General features: G+C 46.3%; 1 protein-coding gene across 1 annotated transcript in view; it reads left to right on the top strand.

Annotated features, from left to right (window-relative positions):
- The window catches only part of TNXB (tenascin XB), a 131,613-nt gene that overhangs the window by 65,069 nt on the left and 43,458 nt on the right, over nucleotides 1-23,086 (top strand). Inside the window, exons 21-30 of the mRNA XM_060238577.1 lie at nucleotides 801-1,088; nucleotides 2,335-2,622; nucleotides 3,635-3,926; nucleotides 7,884-8,158; nucleotides 9,283-9,615; nucleotides 10,597-10,911; nucleotides 13,154-13,480; nucleotides 15,682-16,005; nucleotides 18,717-19,010; nucleotides 21,012-21,302. Coding sequence (XP_060094560.1) covers nucleotides 801-1,088; nucleotides 2,335-2,622; nucleotides 3,635-3,926; nucleotides 7,884-8,158; nucleotides 9,283-9,615; nucleotides 10,597-10,911; nucleotides 13,154-13,480; nucleotides 15,682-16,005; nucleotides 18,717-19,010; nucleotides 21,012-21,302 — 3,027 coding nt within the window. The remainder of the gene's footprint in view (nucleotides 1-800; nucleotides 1,089-2,334; nucleotides 2,623-3,634; nucleotides 3,927-7,883; nucleotides 8,159-9,282; nucleotides 9,616-10,596; nucleotides 10,912-13,153; nucleotides 13,481-15,681; nucleotides 16,006-18,716; nucleotides 19,011-21,011; nucleotides 21,303-23,086) is intronic.

Genomic DNA, 23,086 nt, shown 5'->3' on the forward strand with positions numbered 1-23,086 from the left:
AGCTCCGGAACCTCTAAATTTTATTGTGCTCTTTCTTTCTTTCTTTCTTTCTTTCTTTCTTTCTTTCTTTCTTTCTTTCTTTCTTTCTTTCTTTCTTTCTTTCTTTCTTTCTTTCTTTCTTTCTCCCTGCCCCACAAAAAAACCCAGCTTCCAGGCTCCATTGTTCAACCCCGCCCCCAAGGAGAATTTTGCTGAACTCTTAAGATCTGACAAACTTTCTAATATTTTCCCCCACAAAAAATGGAGAAATAACCAAATCATATAAAGCAGACAAATTGAAATCTTCATCATGCCATTGTGGCCACATAGGAGAAAGTCGTTTAAAAAGTATGATGGAAGTAAGGTTTCATTATGACAATTATAATTCAAGAAGCGTTTTAAGGTGGATGCTGAGTTGATATAATTTAGTACACCTTCCGGTGATGTCAGGGGTGTTGAAATATGCAAATGAGTTATGCAAACGAGTTGTGCTAATGAGCTCTGGCATCTCTTTTTCTACAAAAGGACCCCTGCCTACCTCACAGGGATGTTATAAGGATAAAATGAAGGAGAGGAGAATGATGTAACACTTCTGGGCCCCCACTGGGGAGAAAGGCAGGCTATCAATAACTGACTAAATAACAGAAGGGCAGAACGAGCTCTTCAGGTCTCATTTATCTAGAGACAAGCAAGATACAAATATGTTCAACAGATAAATTACTCTTGTCGCATTGCTGCTGCTCCTTCATTCTGCTTTTTCTCATTCTTTTTTTTTTAATTTTTCCATCCAGTAATAGATCTCTCTTCGGTCTGTTTTTCAGCCCCCTTACCAACAGCCCCTCCAGGTCAGCCCAGCCTAGAGGAGTTCAGAGTCTCTGATGTTACCAGCGACTCTGTCCGCCTCTTCTGGACCGTCCCCACAGGAAGTTTTGACTCCTTCCTGATTCAATACAAGGACACAGACAAACAGCCCCAAACGTTGCCCGTGGATGGTGGATCCCGCGAGGTCACTGTCCCCAGCCTGGCTCCTTCTCACAGATACAAGTTCAACCTCTATGGAGTCTCTGGCCACAAGCGGGTCGGCCCTGTTTCTGCTGATGCTGTCACAGGTGAGCAAAGGGAGGTTCTTGGAACTTTTTGAAGGCCTTAATCTGTGGCTTTCATAAGAAGGTCATTCTTTCTAACTAACAGGCTAATATTCCTCATGAGGTTTAAGACTTAAATAATTAAATTTGATCAATTTGACACAAAAGGCAGAACTAGAGATTCAGGTATCATTCATCAAGGAAAAAGTGGGATAACCAGATACTGCAAGCCTTGTAAGCTCTTGGAGGATTGGCTACATCAAGGGTTTGCGGCCTAATATGCAAAGGAGCTCCTGCTAGAATTCTACCCCTGCCGTAGAGTGCTCCAGGAGAGTCTGGTGACTGGCAATAAGATGGCTATTGGCAACCTTCCCTCCTTCATTCTGCTTTTACCTCTTTTCTTTAATGGATTCCTTTGTCTGGTAACCCAGGGATCCCCAAAGTTATTCAGCCTTTGGACACTTCTAAAATTTTGAGGAAACAGAGTGGATGACACTATAAATGGACAGCCCGGAAACGGTAGCCAGCTGCAAAATGACTGTCATGAGGGTTGTTTCATGTGGTAGTCAGCCAATGGAGGAAACAGAAGCTTTGCTCTGTAGCTTGTTTGAGCAAGCCTGGCAAAGCAAGCTGTTAAGCAAGAGGGGGAGAAGAAAGCAGGCAACAGTGAGTTACTCATGGGCCTGATAGGAGCCCTCCGGGGGCCTGATCTGGCCCCTGGACCGCATGTTTGACACCCCTGATTTGTACTTTTTCCCCAGATAAAGAACATACATCAAACATCCTGTGGGAATGTCATAAGCACACCAGTAACCAGACTCTTCCCCTCGATAGCACCATAAAACCGTAAACTTTGCCACCAGAGCAGGTGAAATATATAACACTGATCTTTAGATATTCAACTTTGAGGTGGGTATATTTTGCTCAAAAGAATGCAAGCTATCCGTGCGTCATGGTTAAGCAGCCAGGCACTGCCTGTGCGGTGAAAGACAACAAAAGCCATGCTACAATGCATTCTGGGATGAAACCAAGGTCCAATGCTACAAGTATCTGTTTAGTATACCTTATACATAAATGGCCAAGTCTCCCTTAATCCAGAATTCTGCTCCTGTGAGGTACAGGAAAACCAAGAATGGCTCTTTGCTTTGAGGAAGAAGGAAACAGCTCCAGGAAACGCATCAGAGAGCAACGTGGTGCCCATGGATACCACAGTGTGGGACCACTACAGCGACATCAGTATAATGAAGTTCTTCCTTTTCTCTTTTTTCAGCCCCCTCACCAACAACACCGCCTCCCCAGCCCAGCCTGGGTGAGCTCTCTGTCTCCGATGTCACTACTAACTCTGCCCGTCTCTCCTGGACTGTCCCCACGGGATCCTTTGACTCTTTTCTGGTCCAGTACAAAGATGCAGATGGCAAAACACAGGCCTTGCCCCTCGAGGGAAATTCCCATGAGACCACAGTCTCCAACCTGCTGCCTTCCCGCAGATACAAGTTCAACCTCTACGGTGTCTCTGGTCAGAAACGCCTTGGTCCTCTTTCTGCCGATGTTGTCACAGGTCAGCAAGGGAAGGTTCTGATGTAAACTGATTCCACAATAGTGGCAAGTGGCAAATCCATTTCTGAGAGGGCATTGGTCCTTCAGCTTTTCATCCAATGTATTATCTAAACCAATGATTGTAGAGAGCTGATTTCACTACAACCGATTCCTCACTAGTGGTTGCTCCACCTCTGAATGTGCTTTCCCCAGCTCAAATGATCAATTCCCCACCAGTTGCTGCGTGGGCACATTTTGATCTGCAGCTCCCTCCAAATTCCCTCACCGCTTCATGCTCTTGTTTTTTTAGCGTTCCGGAAGCAGTGAGGGAAATTGGACAGAGCCATAGCTCAAAGTGTGCCTTCACAGCAACTGGTGGGAAATTGATAGCTTGAGCTGGGGAAAGCAGAAGCTTGGGGGCAGAGCAACTGCTAGTGAGGAATGGGTCTAAATATGCTAGTAATGCTACGTTGTTCTGGCAATGACAATCTTCCTGGGCATTTTTTCCAATATTTATTTTGCTCTGCTAGATTCAAGTCTGGTAGCTCCTTAGAGACCAACAAGATTTCCCAGGTGTAAGTTTTTGAAGAAGAAGAAGATCGCAGATTTATACCCTGGCCTTCTCTCTGAAACAGAGTCTCAGAGCAGCTTACAGTCTCCTTTATCTTATTCCCCCACAACAGACACCATGTGAGGTGGGTGGGGCTGAGAGAGCTCTCCCAGAAGCTGCCCTTTCAAGAACAACTCCTACAAGGGCTATGGCTGACCCATATTCCAGCAGCTGCAAGTGGAGGAGTGGAGAATCAAACCCGGTTCTTCCAGATAAGTGTCCGCGCACTTAACCACTACACCAAACTGGCTCCCTTTTTGAAAGGTTTGACACTCAAAATGTTATATCCTGGAAATCTTTTTGGTCTCTAAGGTGCTACTGGAATCAAATCCGGCTCTTCTGTATCCCAAAATGGCTTTCCATCTGGAAACGTTCTGCTTGTTTGTACTGTTGGCTGAATGGTCTCTGCCTCGCTTTGTTCCAGCATCACCTCCACAAGAACCTCCAATCCCCCCCAGCCTAGGCAAGCTGTCTGCTTCTGATATCACCAGCAACTCTCTGCGTCTCTCATGGTCTGTCCTCACCGAGGGCTTTGAGTCCTTCGTCATCCAGTACAAGGATGCAGAAGGCAAGCCTCAGGCCCTTCCAGTGGAAGGAGCCATCCGTGATGTCACTGTGCCGAATCTCGTGCCTTCCCGCAGATACAAGTTCAACCTTTACGGACTTGTTGGCCGCAAGCGACTTGGTCCCATTTCCACCGATGCCATCACAGGTCAGTTTCATGCTTTTGTTGGGACTCTTGGGGGGCAGGGCGGTTATAGGGTTCAGAAACCATTCAGATATCCCCCTGTTCCACTGAGTTTGGGACACTCCATATGGGTCTGCTCGACCATGTTCAGTTAAGAACAAGATTGGAATTACACACCTAAGGAAATGCTGATTGCCAATATGTGGTCAGGAAGCAAATTTTCTCCAGGCCAGATGGGCCAGGGATTCTGGAGGTTTTTTGCCATCTTCTTGGCATGGAGCAGAGGACACTTGGGTTGTGGAGGGAGGTATCTGTGAATTTTCTGCGTTATGCAGGGGATTGGACTAGATGACCCTGGATGTCCCTTCCAACTCTATGATTCTATGAATGAAGTGCATGTTGCATGTAACTTTTTTTTATTAAGCAACCAAAAAGGAGAATCACAGACAGAAGGAAAAAACAACAAACAATGCTTGTAACACTCAAATGTCCATTCTTCCGCTGGGTAGAGAAACTTCTTATGCCTCCTCCATAAGAAGGAAGAATGGACATTTGAGTGTTACAAGCACTTTTTTACGAGCACTTTCTGTCTTTCAAGTGTGGAGTCTGGACTGTAGGAAAGTTTTCACTGGAAATTGCGGCACCTTTATATTGTATTTATGAATTGCTGTGTGAATTGTTGCATGAGATTTGATGTGAATTTTAAAAATAGTATACAAACTTTAAAAAGTTTTACTATATACTTGTGAATGGATAGCACCTGGAAATCCAGCATGCAGGGAAGAGGTTAAAAGAAATAGCCCAGGGAAATAAACAGATCTCCACAACTTGTCTTTATAAAAAAGGTTTATCATAAAAGAGAGGGGGAAACAGGAAAGGAATGGTTAGAGCTCCAAATGCATGAGAAAAGGGGGACAGATACAAATGCACAATATCATACCGCACAGACTTTCAAATAAAAAGCAGTACAATTGATCTGACCATGCTAAGTGCACATCACCTAGTCTTATAGAATGTTCCTTAGAGTACATGCAGACTTCCTCCCAGTACCAAGACGATGGACGGTTCCTTAACCCCTGCCCATCATTTTGAGGGTTAACAGATTCCATGATGTTCCAAATGGAGGAAAAATCTGACCTAGTCCAGTCTCCTCTATAAGATTCACTAGCTGGGTTTAGCCAATCTCATGTAAGCCCCATCTCTCACATCAGAGGCTACTGTTGCCAGCCGTGTTCCCTCTAAGATAAGTTAGCGTGAGCTAGCTCACAGATTTTTAGCCTCTAGCTCACACATTTTTGTCTTAGCTCAGGAAAAATGGCCCCAGAACACAATAATTTCGGCAATAACTCACAACTTTAATGCCAGCAGCTCACAACTTTCATGCCAGTAGCTCACGAAGTAGAATTTTTGCTCACAAGTCTCTGCAGCGTTGGGTGGTTTCACACAGGAGATTTGCCTTGACCTAGCCCCACCTCCCATTTGGATTAAAAGTGCACAATCACATGAGCACATCTGCCCTCCGAGCCACACCTGCCTCCAGACACCTCCTATCCGCATCAAAAAGCTACCTGGATTTTCCTGGTCGCATAATCTGCCACTGTCTGAATGCCCCAGGGTGATTTATAAGCGGAAGAGCTGTGTGATTGTGTTGAGCCGTTTCCAGCAAGGTCAGGGTTTCCCCCCGCCCTCACCCCTCTCTGAGGTGCGCTTGTCCGCTTCTCCGATGGTGCACACACACAGGGACCTTTTTTAAAGAGACAACTCTTTCTGCATTGGGTCCGTGCTTGAGCCAGGATAGCAGTGTGAATGGGCAACCACCTACCGCTGCTGGGATCCTGCCGCTTCAGCAGGGGCTGTCTGATAGCCCAGAAACAGTTCGAACTGCAGCAGATTTTTTCGCAACGGGATAAAATCATGTCAGTTTCGTTGAGAGAACATTGGTTGCCAGTCAGAGAATTATTCAAATGATCATTCCCTCTCCCCACTGCAGCATCTGATTATGGCCCTGGATTTCCTCTACAAACAAGTGGCCTGGCCCAAATTGGTTTGCCCTTCGTACAAGAAAGAATAAAGTTTGGCAGGGTGGCCCAGTGTGAAATGGGTCGGAATAGGTTATTCAGATATAACCCCTAAAGGGTCTAAGATTCCAGACAATCTAGGTAGCACTCTTGGGCTCTAGTAAAGTCTTAGGGTTTCTGTCATGCAGATATAGAATACTTTTATTAGCTTTTGGATTTAAAAAAGTTGATGTTACAGCATATTAATTTGCTATCTTTCCTTCCTAGTTCAACTTGTCAGATCTTGGAATCTAAGCAGGGCTGACTCTGGCAGGTACTTGGAGGGGAGACCTCCTTGGAATACCAGCTGCACTAGGGATCACCAGAAGTCAGCAATGACTTCCAAGCGCGTACATGTTTGCGTACACACCCACATGCACACCAAATTTTAAAAATACAAAAGGATGTAAAATGAAACAAAATAAGAAATATCCGTGCTTTCTTGTCCCATAATGGTTCATAGATGATATGTAGAAGCTGGATTAGGTGTTTATGTGTGAATCATGTTTTGCCTTTTGCTCTTTAGCCTCAGTCGCTGCCTGTGGGCAAGGAGATTTATTCATTTATTTTGTCAAGTGTACCCTCTTCCCTGAATGGAACTCAAGGTAGCTGACAATGTATAAAATACACTGATAAAATGCAAAAGATACAAATTCTGCACTAGATCTTTAATCCTGGTTCTGCTATGTCCCCAAACTTTCGACATTTGAATAATGGAATAATAGACCCAACTTATTTTTGATATGAGTTTATGATTCTAGTGTAGAAATTCAGTTTGGGGATAGGGCTGAACCAGGATTAGAGCTCTAGTGTGGAATTGGCCACAACAAATAAACTTTTAAAATAGAAGTTTAAAAATCTATCTCAGTTAAAATCTATCCACTATCAAGAAGGATAAGATGAACAGATGGTGAAGACACTGCTAGATCACAGTCACTTGAAAGGCTGCCTGAAAAATTCAGGTCCACCCACCTTGGGGGATCTCTCTGTCTCTAATGTCACCAGCAAGTCCACTCACCTCTCCTAGGCTGTCCCTGGATGAAAGCACCTTCCAGACCACTGTGCTCCTTATAGGCAGATCATATATTACAGGCAGGTGCTGAGTGCTCCTTACAGGCAGATCACATATTATATTATGTGCAGACATGTGTGATGACGCTCTGATGGCCACTCTCGGGGGATATGCGTGTGTGATTTTGCACAGAGAAGCAACAATGGGAGGAGTATTTAACTTTTTGCCTGTTGCCACTTTTCCTGCTCTATAGCACCCTCCCCAATTTATGTCCAACAAATTTAGATAAATACACCTCTGGAAAAACAGCTTACGGGAATCATTTAATGAGGATAAACTGCAGAAATGGAAAAGGTATTCATCACTCCTTTTGTTCAAGATATGCTGCTTTTATTTGCAAAATAAAACAGTGGCATTTTTAAATCATTTTAAAATGCCAGCAGCAGCTCTGTAGTAGCTTTGAAGACACCGTCATATCTAGCTTGGCCATAAACCTTTCCTTTCTGGCAGAATTATAGATTCCAGGCTCACATGAGAACAGGAATAACTATTAAACCAATGTGTAAAGACTCTTTGTCCTTATGTGTTTTTCTTCCTCTAGTGGTCAATGCAATATTACATCAGTTTATTTTCAGCATGAAAAACCTGCAGTTTCAATCTACAGGGAGAGATGCCAGGCGTAAAGTGATGTAATATCAAATTGACCACTAGAGGGAGCAAGGCATATGTGGAACAGAACACCCCTGCCCCAAAGTAATAGGAAGTTTCAAGTGAGGAAAATGACAATGTGAGACAGAGTTCGAATTCAGCACCCTGAAATGCAAGTCTGATTTGCTAGTTTCTAAACTGCTTCGTTCTTTGCAGATGCAAGTTTGACTTCCTCTTCCCCTGTTTCCTTCTTAGCCCCGCTGGAGAGGGAAGATGCAGTAAAGCCCAGTCTAGGAGAACTCTCAGTCTTTGATGTCACCAGTGATTCGTCTCGTCTCTCCTGGACTGTCCCCACGGGGAGCTTTGACTCTTTCCAGATCCAGTACAAGGATGCTGACGGCAAACCCCAGGCATTACCCGTGGAGGGAGGGTCCCGCGAGGTCACCATCACCAATCTAGCTCCTTCCCGCAGATACAAATTCAATCTCTATGGCGTCTCGGGCCGCAAGCGTCTCGGGCCCATTTCTGCTGAAGCCACTACAGGTCAGCAGAAGCCAGCAAGAGATTCTCTCCAATAACATCCTTTTCTCTTCCAGGACACCTCAATTTCTAACTTTTTGGGGAAGGGGGGTGGAACAAAAGGAGAAAAGAAAGAAGGAAAGAAGATAGGGAGAATAAGGAAGGAAAGGCACAAATGACAAAGCAGGAAATGAGGAAGGGAGGGAGGGAGCAAAATGACAAGAGAAAGGAAGCCTGTTATTTTCCCAATTTGTATGGTTTTGGTGTAGCCAGTTTGGTGTAGTGGTTAAGTGTGCGGACTCTTACCTGGGAGAACTGGGTTTGATTCCCCACTCCTCCACTTGCACCTGCTGGAATGGCCTTGGGTTAGCCATAGCTCTTGTAGGAGTTGTCCTTGAAAAGGCAGCTGCTGTAAGAGCTCTCTCAGCCCCACCTACCTCACAGGGTATCTGTTGTGGGGGGTGGGAAAGTAAAAGGAGATTGTGACTGCTCTGAGGTTCAGAGTATAGGGTGGGATATAAGTCCAGTATCTTCTTCTTAAATAGCGGGTTCGATGCATGAGGAGACTCAGGTAGAGTTGATCACAGCTCTTTGTTTGTGATTACAGCATGGCAAAGGTTAAACTAAGACTCCTGAACTGGGCCAACGGAGCCAACTATATACACACAAAGTTCCCGCGCTTGAACATCATTGGATCATTTGAACCAGCAGGGGCTTGCTATTGGTCCAGGGAAGCAGAGATTTGGATCCCGCTTCCCATTGATTCAGTGTCCCCAAGCTCAGTCCTAAAAGGCTCCCATGCGCCAGGCAGGAACTAGCAACACATATTAAAACACAGTATCCGATACACAACAGTTTTCTTTTCGCCTGACCTGTTTGCCTCTTTATTAAGCCCCATGTTCCGAGCTTGCAAAAAAACTTGGTTCCTCCTTTGCATGGGTGTGTTTTTTTTCTTTTAGGGCCTCAAATGTTCCACTTGAGAATCCACCGGTGCTCAGAGCAGTGCCACCGCCTGTCCCCTCCATCTGGGATGTTTGTCTTTTGGTGCCTTCTTCTCCTCTCCTTACAGCAAAGCCAGCTCTGTGGATCGCTGCTCGTGGATGCAGGATCTCTTTCCTTTTATTTTATCCCCCCTTTTTTCGTTCTAGCTGCAGCAAATCAGGAGGAAGACAAGACCGAGGACGAGGATGAGGATGAAGAAGAGGAGGCGGGGAGACGTCAGCCTCGTTTGGGAGAACTGTCGGTCTCGGAGGCCACCAGCGATTCTGTCCACCTTTCCTGGAGCGTCCCAACCGGAAATTTTGACTCCTTCTTGGTTCAGTACAGAGATGCAGAAAACAACCTACGGGACGTGCCAGTAGAGGGAGACTCTCTTGAGGCCACAGTCCCTAACCTGACTCCTTCCCACAGATACCGATTTGAGCTCTATGGCATTTTCGGCCAGGAACGGCTTGGCCCCATAACTGTTGATGCCTCCACAGGTCAGCAGTGCTTCTGCACCTAACGTGTTGTGAGGACCATACACCGAAAGACCCCTTGGTGTTTTAGCTATAAAGTGTTTGTGTATCAACACACATAGACACCGTGCAGGATTCGAGGCAGAATTTAGAACGTGTCAGAAATAACGATGTATTATTTCCAGCTTCATGTGGGGCTTAGCCGACTCTTGAGTCCTTTGTTGTTTTCAGCTTCAACCCATTCCACTGTAATCTGACTCTACTGAGGCCTTTTGGTGTCCATGTGTCCAGTCTATGGAGGCTGAGGCTATTTATTTATTGGTATTTTTTTGCATTCGTTGCAAAGCCCTGCATTCAGTGCTTCACATAACGTGAATCACACTGGATGTATACATTAACCATCTAAAGCAGGGGTAGCCAACGGTAGCTCTCCAGATGTGTTTTGCCTACAACTCCCATCAGCCCCAGCCGGCATGGCTGATGGCTGGGGCTGATGGGAGTTGTAGGCAGAAAAACATCTGGAGAGCTACCATTGGCCACCCCTGATCTAAAGGAAGGGAACCAGTGTTCCTTCTAAGCTGAGTTGGTGTGAGCTAGCTCACAGTTTTTTAGCCTCCAGCTCACACAAGTCCATGATTGACAGAGTCTAAAATGAACGAGTAGCATCACTGTTCCTACTGCGTTTTTGTTGGCTTTAAAAGAAGGTGAAGCAAATTCATGGAGGAGAGAGGCCCACCATTGGCTGTTAGCCACCATGACTAATGGAACATAGAAGCAACACTGGAAACTTAGGTCTCCATGCCACTGCTTGTAGGCCTTCCAGGGACAGCTGTTTAGCCAACATGTGTAACAGGATCCTGGGATAGACAGACCATCGCTGTGATCAGGCAAGGCTGCTTTTCCATTTCCCTTTCCCCTGTGTCCCATAGTCAGGAAACACACCAATCGTGGACTCTGTGGTCTGCCGGCCCATCAACTTCTCTTGCCGTTGCTCTCTTTCGACAGCTCCCTTGGCTTCAAAGCAGGAGGTGGGAGACGGGACAGCCACGCCTCAGCCGCAGCCCGAACTGGGAGAGTTCTCTGTGTCTGACATCACCAGTAGCTCCGTCCGCCTGTTTTGGAACGTCCCATTTGGGATCTTTGACTCCTTCTTGGTGCAGTACAAGGATACCGAGGGCAAGCCCCAGTCGCTGCCTGTGGGCAAGGAGATCAATTATGTGGTGATATACTATCTGGTGCCTTCCTACAGATACACGTTCAACCTCTACGGCATCTCTGGACGCAAGCGCTTCGGCCCACTCTCGGCCACTGTCGTCACAGGTCAGCAGATTTGGGGAGCTCAGAAGAATGAATGAGGCAGCTCTTTCTGTAATCTGAATGTCTCTCCTAGGTCGCAAGCAGCTGTTCTCGCTCTGGTTCTGTCTTATCCCCTTGACCAGCATTTCTTTCAGAGTTAGGTCTCCATTAGGATGGATCCAGACCACATTGCCTTGAATCAAACTTTCTGCTTTTTTAGGAATCAGACTGATCTTTGCATTTTCCAGGTGTCCTCGGATTAATCCAAGGCAGTGTGTAATTCATAGGGATTTGCCAAGTATTCACCCACCGACATTTTTTATGGCAAGCCCTGAACTGCCTCTGCTATCCTCCTTTCATTCAAAAAAGTGCTCAGGGCTTTTTTTTTTTTTGTAGCAGGAGCTCCTTTGCATATTAGGCCACACACCCCTGATGTATCCAATCCTCCAAGAGCTTACAGGGCTCTTAGTACAGGGCCTACTGTAAGCTCCAGGAGGATTGGCTACATCAGGGGTGTGTGGTCTGATATGCAAAGGAGTTCCTGCTACAAAAAAAGCCCTGAAAGTGCTGTTTTGACTGTATAACACCAGCCAGCTGGGGAAACTTATAGATAGGATGCAACCTTTAGCCTCTGTTGCTGTGCAAACCTGTTCAATTTGACATCAAAGCAAAAGGAAAAAGCCATTTTAACCAGTTGACAAAAAAAGGAAACCCATGAATTTTTAATATACTTCAAGTCCTTATAGCAATTCTGAAATGCTAAAAAAAAAAGGACTTGGTGAACTCTCAGAAGCCTTAGAGCACAGAGTTTTGAATGCAGGTGGGACTTCAGAGTTACTAAAATCCATGCAAGGGACAATTTCAGGCATGTTAACCCATCTTTATTGAGGTCTTGGCTTTCCGTTTGACAAAACTTACAATTGGATACTTCACTCAGGGCACCATCTTGAGAAGATGCCAAGTCTGCCAGCTGTTTCTGCTATATCCTGGGATGAAATCTGGAGCGAACAGCTGGTGCAGATGTACTCATACACGAGCAAAATGTCAGAGGCCCTTAACCTTGTGTTGTTTGGCCGAAACAGGCTGGTTTCAAGATACTTGGCTTATGGGTTTAGCCATTCGTTCACTTCAAAGGTTTCTATCCTGCCTTCCCACCCTTTAGGCTTTTAAAGGCAGCTCGCAACATCTGGATAGCAACATCTGGATAACAGCCATCAGGGAATTAGGCCAGGGGTACACCTGCCGCATACTTCTTCCATAGACAGCTGGTTTGATGACCTTCAGAAGTGGCACAAGAGGAGGGGGAGGTTGAATTGGACTCTTCAGGATTGGAATAGATAATGGCTGGTCCTCAGATGCAGCAAAATGAGGTGGAAATGAGTGTGTTAATTTGATCCCCTTAAGCTAGAGGCCTCTGCTCTCATAGATCTTTGTTTCCCTAGTGGGCACGCAAACGGGTTGCACCATTAATTTGTTTGTTTAAAATATTACTCCTCTAATGGGCTTGATCTTTAATAGCAGGGGTTTTCTCCCGTGAGCCGGCATTCAAAAAGGGCATCTGCCACCCGCAGTCCAAAAGTGGTACGGTCTGTTCTGTCTCCTCAGAATCATCTCTGAGTTCCACCTCCTCATCGTGCTCCAATGCATAGACCAGGCCAACAGTATCCACAGGTATCCCAGGGTACAGGGGCTGGCACAGTTTGTTCATAGACAACTGGCTGTTTGAGATGGTATGACTTACATTGTCTCACACCCTGTTGCCTCAGCATACCTGGTTTCTCCCTCTAATCTATTAGCATCTTCCAACTGTCTATAGAAAACAATGACATTCCAGCATCAACGTGGGCAGCCGTGTTGGTCTGAAGTAATAGAACAAAGCAGGAGTCAAGTATCACATTTAAGTCCAACAAAGTTTTATTCAGAATGTAAGCTTTTGTGTGCTAGAAGCACACTTCATCAGACAACAGGATGGAATGGCAAGCAGTCCTAAATGCAGAGAAAGTGGGCAATCACCAAATTGTGATTCTTTTAATCTGCTAACAAACATTTCCATGATTTTGCATACTAATTCACTGCCCACTTTCTCTACATTTAGGACTGCTTGCCATTCCATCCTGTTGTCTGATGAAGTGTGCTTCTAGCACACGAAAGCTTACATTCTGACTAAAACGTTGTTGGTCTTAAAGGTGCCACTTGACTCCAATTTTGTTCTATTCCAGCATCAGTCACTTATTCACCTTCTTTGTTTTAACTCTTGTCGCAACAGCAAAATCTCAGGAGGAGACTGAAGTTAACCAAAAGGGGGGAACGGAAGAGGTCACCCCCGGAACTGAGCTCCGTCTGGGCAACCTCTCTGTCACTGAGGTCACCAGTAACACTGCCCGCCTCTCATGGACCGTCCCTTCAGGAAGCTTTGATTCCTTCTCTGTCCAGTACAAAGACGCTGAGGGAAGACCCCAGGCTATTCCTGTGACAGGGGGATCCCTCGAGGTCATTGTCCCCAACTTGGCTCCCTCTCGTAAATACAGATTCAATCTCTATGGTATTTCTGGACGCCAGCGGCTCGGACCCATTTCAGTCAGCACTGTAACAGGTCAGCATGGACTGCTCCCAGAGGAAAACCATAATCCATCTCACTTTCCCGGTCTTTAACTAACAACTTTTCCACCTCCTTATCTGGTTTTCAGGTCAACATCTAGTCTCTGAAACTGGCTTGAGGAATCACTGTGTGCCTTCTTTGTTTCCATCGTGATCTACTGCTTTTCTTCTCCTGAAAGGCAGGGCTGTGTGTGTAGGCTGTGAGCTAGCTCACAGATTTTTAGCCTCCAGCTCACAGATTTTTGTCTTAGTTCAGAAAAGATTACCCCCAGAGCACACTAATTTATGCAGAAGCTCACAACTTTAATGCCAGTAGCTCACAACTTTAAGGACGGTAGCTCACACAGTAAAATTTTTGCTCACAAGACTCTTCGGCTTAGAGGGAACAGGGGTGGAATTCTAGCAGGAGCTCCTTTGTAGGAGGCTTTTTCTGGTAAGCTCTTGGAGGATTAGGTTCATCAGGGATGTGTGGCCTAATATACAAAGGAGCTCCTGCTAGACTCCCACCCCTGAGAGGGAATATCGACTGTGTGTATAATATAGATATGCGGGAATGCAGAAAAAAGAGCTTATTTGGGAGACACTTTTCTTTTTCCTCAGATTCCCAGCTTTCATGTATACTCACCCAAGTTTCTAGTCCTTATGATTCCAAAAATATATTAAAATAGGAGTGCCTGGGGCTTCGTATACCTAAATGCTGTGTTTTAACTCTTGTGGTTTTAACATTGTGATGGAAGTTAGTGCCTCTTTACTGAAAAACTCACTTCCTTTCAACAAAATCCTGAATTGCAGGCAGGCCCGATCTCGAAAGCGAAGCAGGGCTGAACCTGGTAAAGTATTTGGATAGGAGCAGGAGAGGAATTCTAGCAGGAACTCCTTTGCATATTAGGCCACACACCCCTGATGTAGCCAATCCACTAAGAGCTTACGAAAAAAGAGCCTTGTAAGCTCTTGGATGATTGGCTACATCAGGGGTGTGTGGCCTAATATGCAAAGGAGCTCCTGCTAGAATTCCAGCTGTGGATGAGAGACTTCCAGAGAATACCAAGGTCAGGAGGCAGAGGCAGGCTATTAAGCCACTTTTCTGAAGTGCTCCCATGATGTTGACGGGTGAACATTTTGAAATAATATATGGCAGGCTTAACTAAATTTGGAGCTAAGAGTCAGCCAGGATTTTCAAAGTAAGGAGGATCCTTGAGCATATGAAGAGTGCTTTGCTTTGAGCAGGGCCATGGCTCAGTGGTAGAGCATCTGCTTGGCATGCAGAAGGTCTCCGGTCCAACCCCTGGCATCTCCAGTTGAAAGGATCAGGTGGTGGGAAAGACCTCAGTCTGAGACCCTGGAGAGCTGCTGCCAGTCTGAGTAGACAAGACTGACCCTGATGCACCTTCTTAATGTCCAGTACCTTCTTGAATATCTGAAACCAGAAAGATGACTTAATAAGATAGTCAGTGGGCCGGGGCGGGGGGTGACATTTGCTAAAAAGAAAAGCAACTTAGTAGCCCCTTAAGGCTTTGCATTAAAAAAAAATGCGTCAACAATAGCAGCTTGTACTTGAGGTCTGGCTGAAATAAATTTCCAGGGCTCGGAGGCAGGATTTCCAGCCTCCTTCCAAACTTTTAATGAAAACCATGCCACTGTCCACTTACAGTACAAATCCTCAACAGAGTTATGCCCTTGAACTTGATGGGCTTTGAACGTGCAGCTCTGTGTAGGATTGCACCATGGTTCTCTGTTTTCAGCTGCCTCTCCGGCTACTGGCCGGCGGAGCCAGAATGAATAAGTGGGGGAGAAAACACAGAATAAATCAGACAAATTAATAGAAAAGTGTATCCCTTTGATCCCTGTACATGATTTACATAGGTAGCAGAATCCAGCTTTTCCTTGGCATTAGACTTCTAGTTCCTGGACACAGGAAGCCTTTTAAAACCAGGAATGCACAGCCCTGCTGGCGGGGCAGCTAAAACGTGCGTGATCTTTGCATGTCTCTTTTCTGGAAATTCTTTCCTTTCTTGGTCTTCTGAGTTCTGACACGGAGGAGTTGAATCCTTATCTCCAGGATACCTCCATTGGGAAAACAAACCAAACAGACAGACAAAATCCCGCTCTCCAAAGTTGTGTTCTGTTGATGTGTCTTGCAGGGTCCATTCATTACCATCCTCTCCCTCTTTTCTGTATTTTTTTTTTTTTTTGCAGCTGCGACAACACCTGAACAGGAAGTGGACGAGGAGCCGGCACAAACAACAGGCCAGAGCATTCGGTCCAGCCTCAGAGACGTCACCGTCTCTGAGGTCACTCCAGATTCCCTTCTCCTCTCCTGGAGCGTTCAGGAGGGCAGTTTTGACTCTTTCCTCATCCAGTACAAAGATGCCACGAGGAAGCTCCAGGTGCTGCCTGTGGATGGGGCCATGCGCTCTCTCCACCTCTACAACCTCACACCTTCGCAGAGATACGAATTCAGTATCTACGGGATCTCTGGCCATGAGCGTCTTGGGCCTGTCTCAGTTGATACCGTCACAGGTTAGCGGTGGTGTTCTGAGGGTCTCTGTGGCTTCCCTTTGCTTGGGCAGATAGAGGTCATCCTGTTTTCTTTGATTGCTTTCACAGTCTGCACCGTGTTCCTTTCCTCTCTTATTTTTATGTATTTATTTAAACATTTTCGTCCTGCCTTTCCTGTGGTTCAAGGTGGCTTGCAATAATAGTTAAACTCATTTTCAGTTCAAACCAAAAATGAAATAAAAGGTAAAGGTAGTCCCCTGTGCAAGCACCGGTCGTATCCGACTCTGGGGTGACGTTTCATCACAACGTTTTTACAGCAGACTTTTTGTTAAGGGGTGGTTTGCCATTGCCTTCCCCAGTCATCTACACTTTCCTCCCAGCAAGCTGGGTACTCATTTGCCCGACCTCAGAAGGATGGAAGGCTGAGTCAACTTTGAGCCGGCTACCTGAACCCAGCTTCCTCTGGGATTGAACTCAGGTCGTGAGCAGAGCTTGGGCTGCAAATGAAATAGCAAACCCCAAATTTCCCCTCCTGACCCATTTTAAAGATGCCTGCCATTTTATAGGGTTGCCAGCTTCCAGGTGGGACCTGGGGATCCCTCAGAATTACAGCTCATCTCCAGACTGTAGAGATTGTTTCTGCTGGAGAAAATGGATGCTTTGGAGGGTGGACTCTTGGGCATTGTGCCCCACTGAGGTCCCTGTCCCCTCCAAGCTCCACCTGCAAGCCTCCAGGAGTTTCCAGTTTGGTGTAGTGGTTAAGAGTGGTGAACTCTAATCTGGAGAACCAGGTTTGATTCCCCCCCTCTTCCTCCACATGCAGCCAGCTGGGTGACCTTGGGCCATTCACAGTTCTCTAAGAGCTCCCTCAGCCCCATCTACCTCACAGGGTGTCTGTTGTGGAGCGAGGAAGGGAAAGGAGATTGTAAGCCACTCTGAGACTCTGCGTAAAGGGCAGGGTATAAATCCAACTCTTCTTTTCCACCTGGATCAAGCAACCCTGCCCCCTCATCCCCCCCACAGCAGCCAAGGGGTGACCCTAATTCGAATCCCTTTAAAGGCTGTGGCAAACAGGCAGGCCTTGCAGCTCCAAGGAGGGGTTCCCCCTTGCCTCATTAGAGAGTCCATTCCACAGATATTTGTACTGGTATTTCTTAAAAAGTGCGGAGCAGAAATGCAACCTGGGAAATTCTTCAGGACAGAGGCACTGAATGGTTCCAGTGTCTATAGCCATGGTTTGTAAACTCATTGCTCCTCGGCTCATGTGAACTCAGAGACTTGCCTAGAGCACTCATGGCAAACTCCTGTGGCTGTGATTGCCAGGGGGAAAGGGAGGGGCAGTCTTTCAGGGGGGCTTGTCCACAGCTATTGATCTTCACATTGAGGAACCCTTGACAACCTTGTAAAGCAGGGGTGGCCAACAGTAGCTCTCCAGGTGTTTTTTTGCCTACAACTCCCATCAGCCCCAGCCAGCATGGCCAATGGCTGGGACTGATGGGAGTTGTAGGCAAAAAACATCTGGAGAGTGACCGTTGGCCACCCCTGATATAAAGAATTCCAGTGTTCTCCAGAACACAGTTTGAAAGCCACAGCTCTAAGGCACCTAGCTCTTGTCCATTAAAAGCCATGACAGCCCTTGCCCCACCCTAAACTCTCAGATGTCAAAAGCAGGGGTGTGCAAAAAAAAAAATCAGTATTTTTAGGGCTTAGGTATATTGAACCCCCCACCCCCGCCTCAAGTGGTACTGAATCCCAATACCGGCATGGTTTTTGGATTTGGGTTTTTTTTTAAAAAAAAATCCTGAATATTTTTGGCTCTATTATACTGTGTGGGGACCATTATAGTCTGGGGGTCTAGGGGGCCTTTGTTTTGAGGTAGAGGCACCAAATTTTCAGCATAGCTGCTAGTGGCTCTCCTCAAAAAAACACCCCAAGTTTCAAAAAAGATTGGATCAGGGGGTCCAAATCTATGGGCCCCCAAAGAAGGTGTCCCTTCCTTCATTGGTTTCAATGCAAGGGGAAACGGCATTTAAGGGAAACATTGTCTCTTTAAATTACTTTTGCAAGCCATGAATTGACACGAGTGGAGGTGTTTAAAGGGCTTGAAATCCCTTTGAACACCTTCTCCAAGCCACAGGATCACCAGAAAGGAGTTTAAAGGGACTGCAATCCCTTTGAACACCCTTTAACTTCAGCTGTCAGTACTGAAAAATCCTGAATATTTTTGGAAAATTTAAGATGGCTATTTTGGATAGCTGAAGAAATACGGAGATCTATATCCAGCTAAAATAATAGCTGGCAAATACCGATAAGGTATTTTCCAGCTGTTTTTTGACTCAGCTATACTGCATGCACATCTCTCGTCAGAAGCTAACCACGGTTGGCCCTGCTTAGTACTTGGTTGGGAGACCACAAAGGAAGTCCAGAGTTGCTATGCAGAGGCAGGCAAGGGCAAAGCACCTCTGAACATCTCTTGTCTTGAAAAACCTATGGGGTTGCCGTAAGTTGGCTGAGACTTGACAACACTCTTCACCACCACCAATTTTTCCTCAGCTTCCTTTGCTCTCCATTCTTGCCAGGTGGTTGCCTTTCTTCAGCAGTTTCTCTCCACACACACCCCACCCTGCCTCAGCTGATACGTTTTTTTTTTTAAATACATGTTTTAGGTTTCCAGCTCACGACAAGATCCTGCTTCTCTTTGTTTTTCAGTTCCATTTTCTTTTTCCTTCTAGCTCCAGAAATATCCCGGGGAGAGGCTGATGTCCAGCCCCGCCTAGAAGATCTTTCTGTCTCCAGTGTCACCAGCGATTCTATCAGTCTCTCCTGGACTGTCCCTGCAGGGAAATTTGACTCTATCTTGGTCCAGTATAGAGACGCAAAGGGCAAGGCTCAGGTGGTGCCCTTAAATGGCAATTCCCGTAACATTACGGTCCCTGACCTGGTTTCTTCTCGCCGATACAAGTTCAACCTTTATGGCATTTATGGCCACAAGCGCCTCGGTCCCCTCTCCATTGATGCAGTGACAGGTCAGAACTACTGGGATGTTTGATTAATATAGCAGAGTTTTGTCCAGTCATAGAAGCGTGATATTGATTGCAGTAAACAGGGCTTTTTTTGTAGAAAAAGCCCAGCAGGAACTCATTTGCATATTAGGCCACACCTTCGGTGCGAAGCCAGTTGGAATGGAGTTCCTGTGCGTTCCTGCTCAAAAAAAAGCCCTGGCAATAAATAAATATCCCAAAAAGTATATTGCAAAAAGGTAACTTTACATTTATTGAAGGAGATCTGGTTCACATTCAGGTTGCAGTCAAAAGAAGAGGAAAAAGCTTAATCTAAAGACTACTTTCCCTATCACAAATGGCTGGTTTGTCTGATGTCATGTGTGTAGGAGCATGAGGACATTGTGACCGATTCCCCACTAGCCTTGTCCTGGTCTCACACTCCTCTTCTCCGCAGGGCTTCCATCCGATTTCGCACAAGCTGCCCCGGACTGCAACTCGCTGCGCCTCTTTTCCGCAGCATGCAACATCCTCTGAAGAATGGTTTCTGCTTGCCGCAGGAAAGAGGCAGAGCAAGTTGCAGCCCTGGGGCAGCTTGTGCGATATCAGATGGAAGTGCTGCAGAGAAGAGGAACGTGTGACCAGGACAAGGCTAGTGGGGAATCAGCCTGTATCTACAGGAAAGACCTGCAAAGTCATGTGATGAGAGTGAGAAGACAGAGAGGGAGAGAGAAGAGAAGTCAGAGGGCAACTCCCAGGTTAAGACAAAGAGAGGCATCCCATTCGAGGAGAGAACATATATTCACAGTTAGAGTAGGGTTGCCAAGTCCAATTCAAGAAATATCTGGGGACTTTGGGGGTGGAGCCAGGAGACTTTGGAGGTGGAGCCAGGAGACATTGGGGCGGAGCCAGGAGCAAGGGTGTGACAAGCATACTTGAACTCCAAGGGAGTTCTGGCCATCACATTTCAAGGGACTGCACATCTTTTAAATGCCTTCCTTCCATAGGAAATAATGAAGGATAGGGGCACCTTCTTTGGGGGCTCATAGAATTGGACCCCCTGGTCTTTTTGAAACTTAGGAAGTATTTTGGGGAGAGCCACTGGATACGATACTGAAAATTTGGTGCCTCTACCTCAAAAAACAGGGCCCCCAGAGCCCCAGATACTCATGGATAAATTCTCCATTATTTTCTATGGGAATAAGTCTCCTTAGAGAATCATGAGTACCCAGCAGACATTCCCCCCCCCCCCGTTTTCTGATTACCCTGAAGCGGGGGGAGGGCCTCCAAACCAGGGGATCCCCTTCCCCCACCTGGGGATTGGCAACCCTAAGTTAGAGTGATCTAGCGCCCCCCCCCCCCCCCAGTGTCCAGGCATGCTGAGTTGCTTACTCCAACAAGAACCTCTTCAAAGGAAGGGTGACATTAAAAACAGGGTAGGCAAACCAGCCCTTCAGCATGTGATACATCCTTTAAAAAGAAGATGGGTGGTTGGGGGGGCAATGGTGGGATGGCTTCTGGAGTTCTGGCCCTGCTGGTGGACCTCCTGATGGCACCTGGGTTTTGGCCACTGTGACAAATAGTGTTGGACTGGATGGGCCATTGGACTGATCCAACATGGCTTCTCTTATGCCTGGGGTAATGATTCTTTGTATTCCTGGTGATTGGGGGGCAAAAGTGGGAGGGCTTCTGGAGTTCTGGCCCCACTGATGGACCTCCTGATGGCACCTGGGTTTTGGCCACTGTGTGACACAGAGTGTTGGACTGGATGGACCATTGCCCTGATCCAACATGGCTTCTCTTATGTTCTTAAGAACATTCACCCCTCTCCTGAATAATTTTTTTTCCAGTTTGTGTTACCAAATCGGGACCATCATGATTGTTTTCTAGGCTATTCCATGAGAACGAGTGTGAGGAGCAAAGCATTATGCGTCAGTGAGGGAGAAATATCTCTTCCTGTGATGGCTGTAGCAATACCTCTCCACACGCCTCGTAATGTTTTTAATACAGCATCCATCTCTGTTCCAGACTCAGGCACCCAATCAGAAGAAGCTGTCCAACTCAGGCTCGGCGAACTGTCGGCCAGCGACATCACTCCCGAATCAGTCCTCCTCTCCTGGATTGTCCAGGATGGCAATTTTGATTCCTTTATCATCCAGTACAACGATGCAGAGGGCAAGCCCCACGCCTTGCCAGTGGATGGGGGATTGCGCTCGCTGCGGCTTCACGACATGACACCCTCTCACAGATACAGGTTCAACCTCTATGGAGTCTCCGGCCGCAAGCGCTTAGGTCCGATCTCCACAGAGGCAGTCACAGGTCAGCTGCGGCCCAGTCGTCGGCCAACCAATTTCTTGTTAATGCTTTTCTTTCTCAACTGGAAGGTTGTCCTTTTCTTTCTTTTTCCAGAATGGGAGACCGGGCAGCTCTGTTGCTCATCTCTGTTTTGGTTTTCAGGTTGCTATTGACAAAACACATCATGACAGTGGGACCATGTACCATGGCATCATTCCCTTCTTCATCCTTAGGGGTCATAGAAACAGGCCTATCCATCTCTGATCCTCAGTCTCACACCACATTTTCCCCTCCAGGTAGGGTTGCCAACCACCAGTTGGAGCCTGGAGAACTCCTGGAATTACAGCTGATCTCCAGACTACAGAGATTGGCTCTCCTGGAGAAAATGGCTGCTTTGGAAGGTGGACCCTATGGCATTATATCTCACTGATGTCCCTCCCCAAGCTCTGCCCTCAAATCTCCAGGAGTTTCCCAATCCAACATTGGCAACCCCACCTCCACAGGCAATTTCATGATAGAATTCTCAGGTCAGTTCTTCTCCCGGCAACCAAATTGAAAACAGCACAATTAAAACCTAAAAAACAAGGTTTTGGATCCAGTAAAATAAAATTCAGTGGGAAGGATCCAGTCATCCTCCAGGAACATTCCCCCAATTTAAGTGGCTGCCTGTCCAATGGAAGCGCTTTGGCACTTTCTGCTTTAACCTTCACGAGTAGTAATTTCAATTTTTTGCCGTTTTCTGCCAATAATGTGGTGTCATCTGCATAAAATGTTCCTTCCACCAGTTTTCACTCCACCTTCATATAAATCTAATCAGATGTTCCTTATAATGTATTTTTCCTTTCCTTCCTTTCTTTTTGTACCCTTAGAAGCTCGTTGGTTCACAAATCTTGAGCAGCAGAAGACACTTTTTTTTTTATTGTTTAGATGCAAGGACAGAAACAAATTTCGCAGCTCCTAGAGTGATCTTAGGATCCTTGTCACTGAGCAAAAGGGCCAGGGAGTGTAAGGGGGCAATTGGTTGAATAAAGGCTTAATATAGTAACCCCTCATAATCTAAGAAAATCTGCATTCCAGCAGGGCATGAAAGGATGTATCAATCCTATTAAGGCTACAAGGGCAAATTCTGTCTGAGTATGGAAATTCAAAAATCTTCCCTGCAGACCACTGTAGGTATAATATTCAGTCTTGCAAACAAAAAAGTTTTGCGATAACATGGGGTGGTAAGATAGTACATATAGTGGGATAAAGAATTTAGGTTAGAAAGTCCAAGAAATAAGGGTATAATATGTTCTGCATACAGATTGAAAAAACAGCGAGATATACATTGCCTGACACCTTTGCCTACTGAAATCCAAGAGCTATTTTGGTGTAGTGGTATGATTCCCCACTCCTCTACTTGCAGCTGCTGGAATGACCTTGAGCCATAGCTCTCCTAGGAGTTGTCCTTGAAAGGGCAACTGCTGTAAGTGCTCTCTTACCCCACCTACCTCACAGGGTGTCTGATGTGGGGGCGGGGAAGGTAAAGGAGATTGTGACCGCTCTGAGATTCAGAGTACAGGATGGAATATGTTCTTATTATGTTCTTATTTCACTGCCACAGGACATGGTGGCGGCTACAAGCATAGCCAGCTTCAAGAGGGGTTTGGATAAAAATATGGAGCAGAGGTCCATCAGTGGCTGTTAGCCACAGCATATTATTGGAACTGTCTGGGGAAGTGATGCTCTGTATTCTTGGTGCTTGGGGGGGGGGGTGGAAGTGGAAGGGCTTCTAGCCCCACTTGTGAACCTTTTTTTTTTTTGGCCAC

The sequence above is a fragment of the Heteronotia binoei genome, chromosome 5 (genome assembly GCF_032191835.1).
Source record: "Heteronotia binoei isolate CCM8104 ecotype False Entrance Well chromosome 5, APGP_CSIRO_Hbin_v1, whole genome shotgun sequence".
Classification (NCBI taxonomy): Eukaryota; Metazoa; Chordata; class Lepidosauria; order Squamata; family Gekkonidae; genus Heteronotia; species Heteronotia binoei.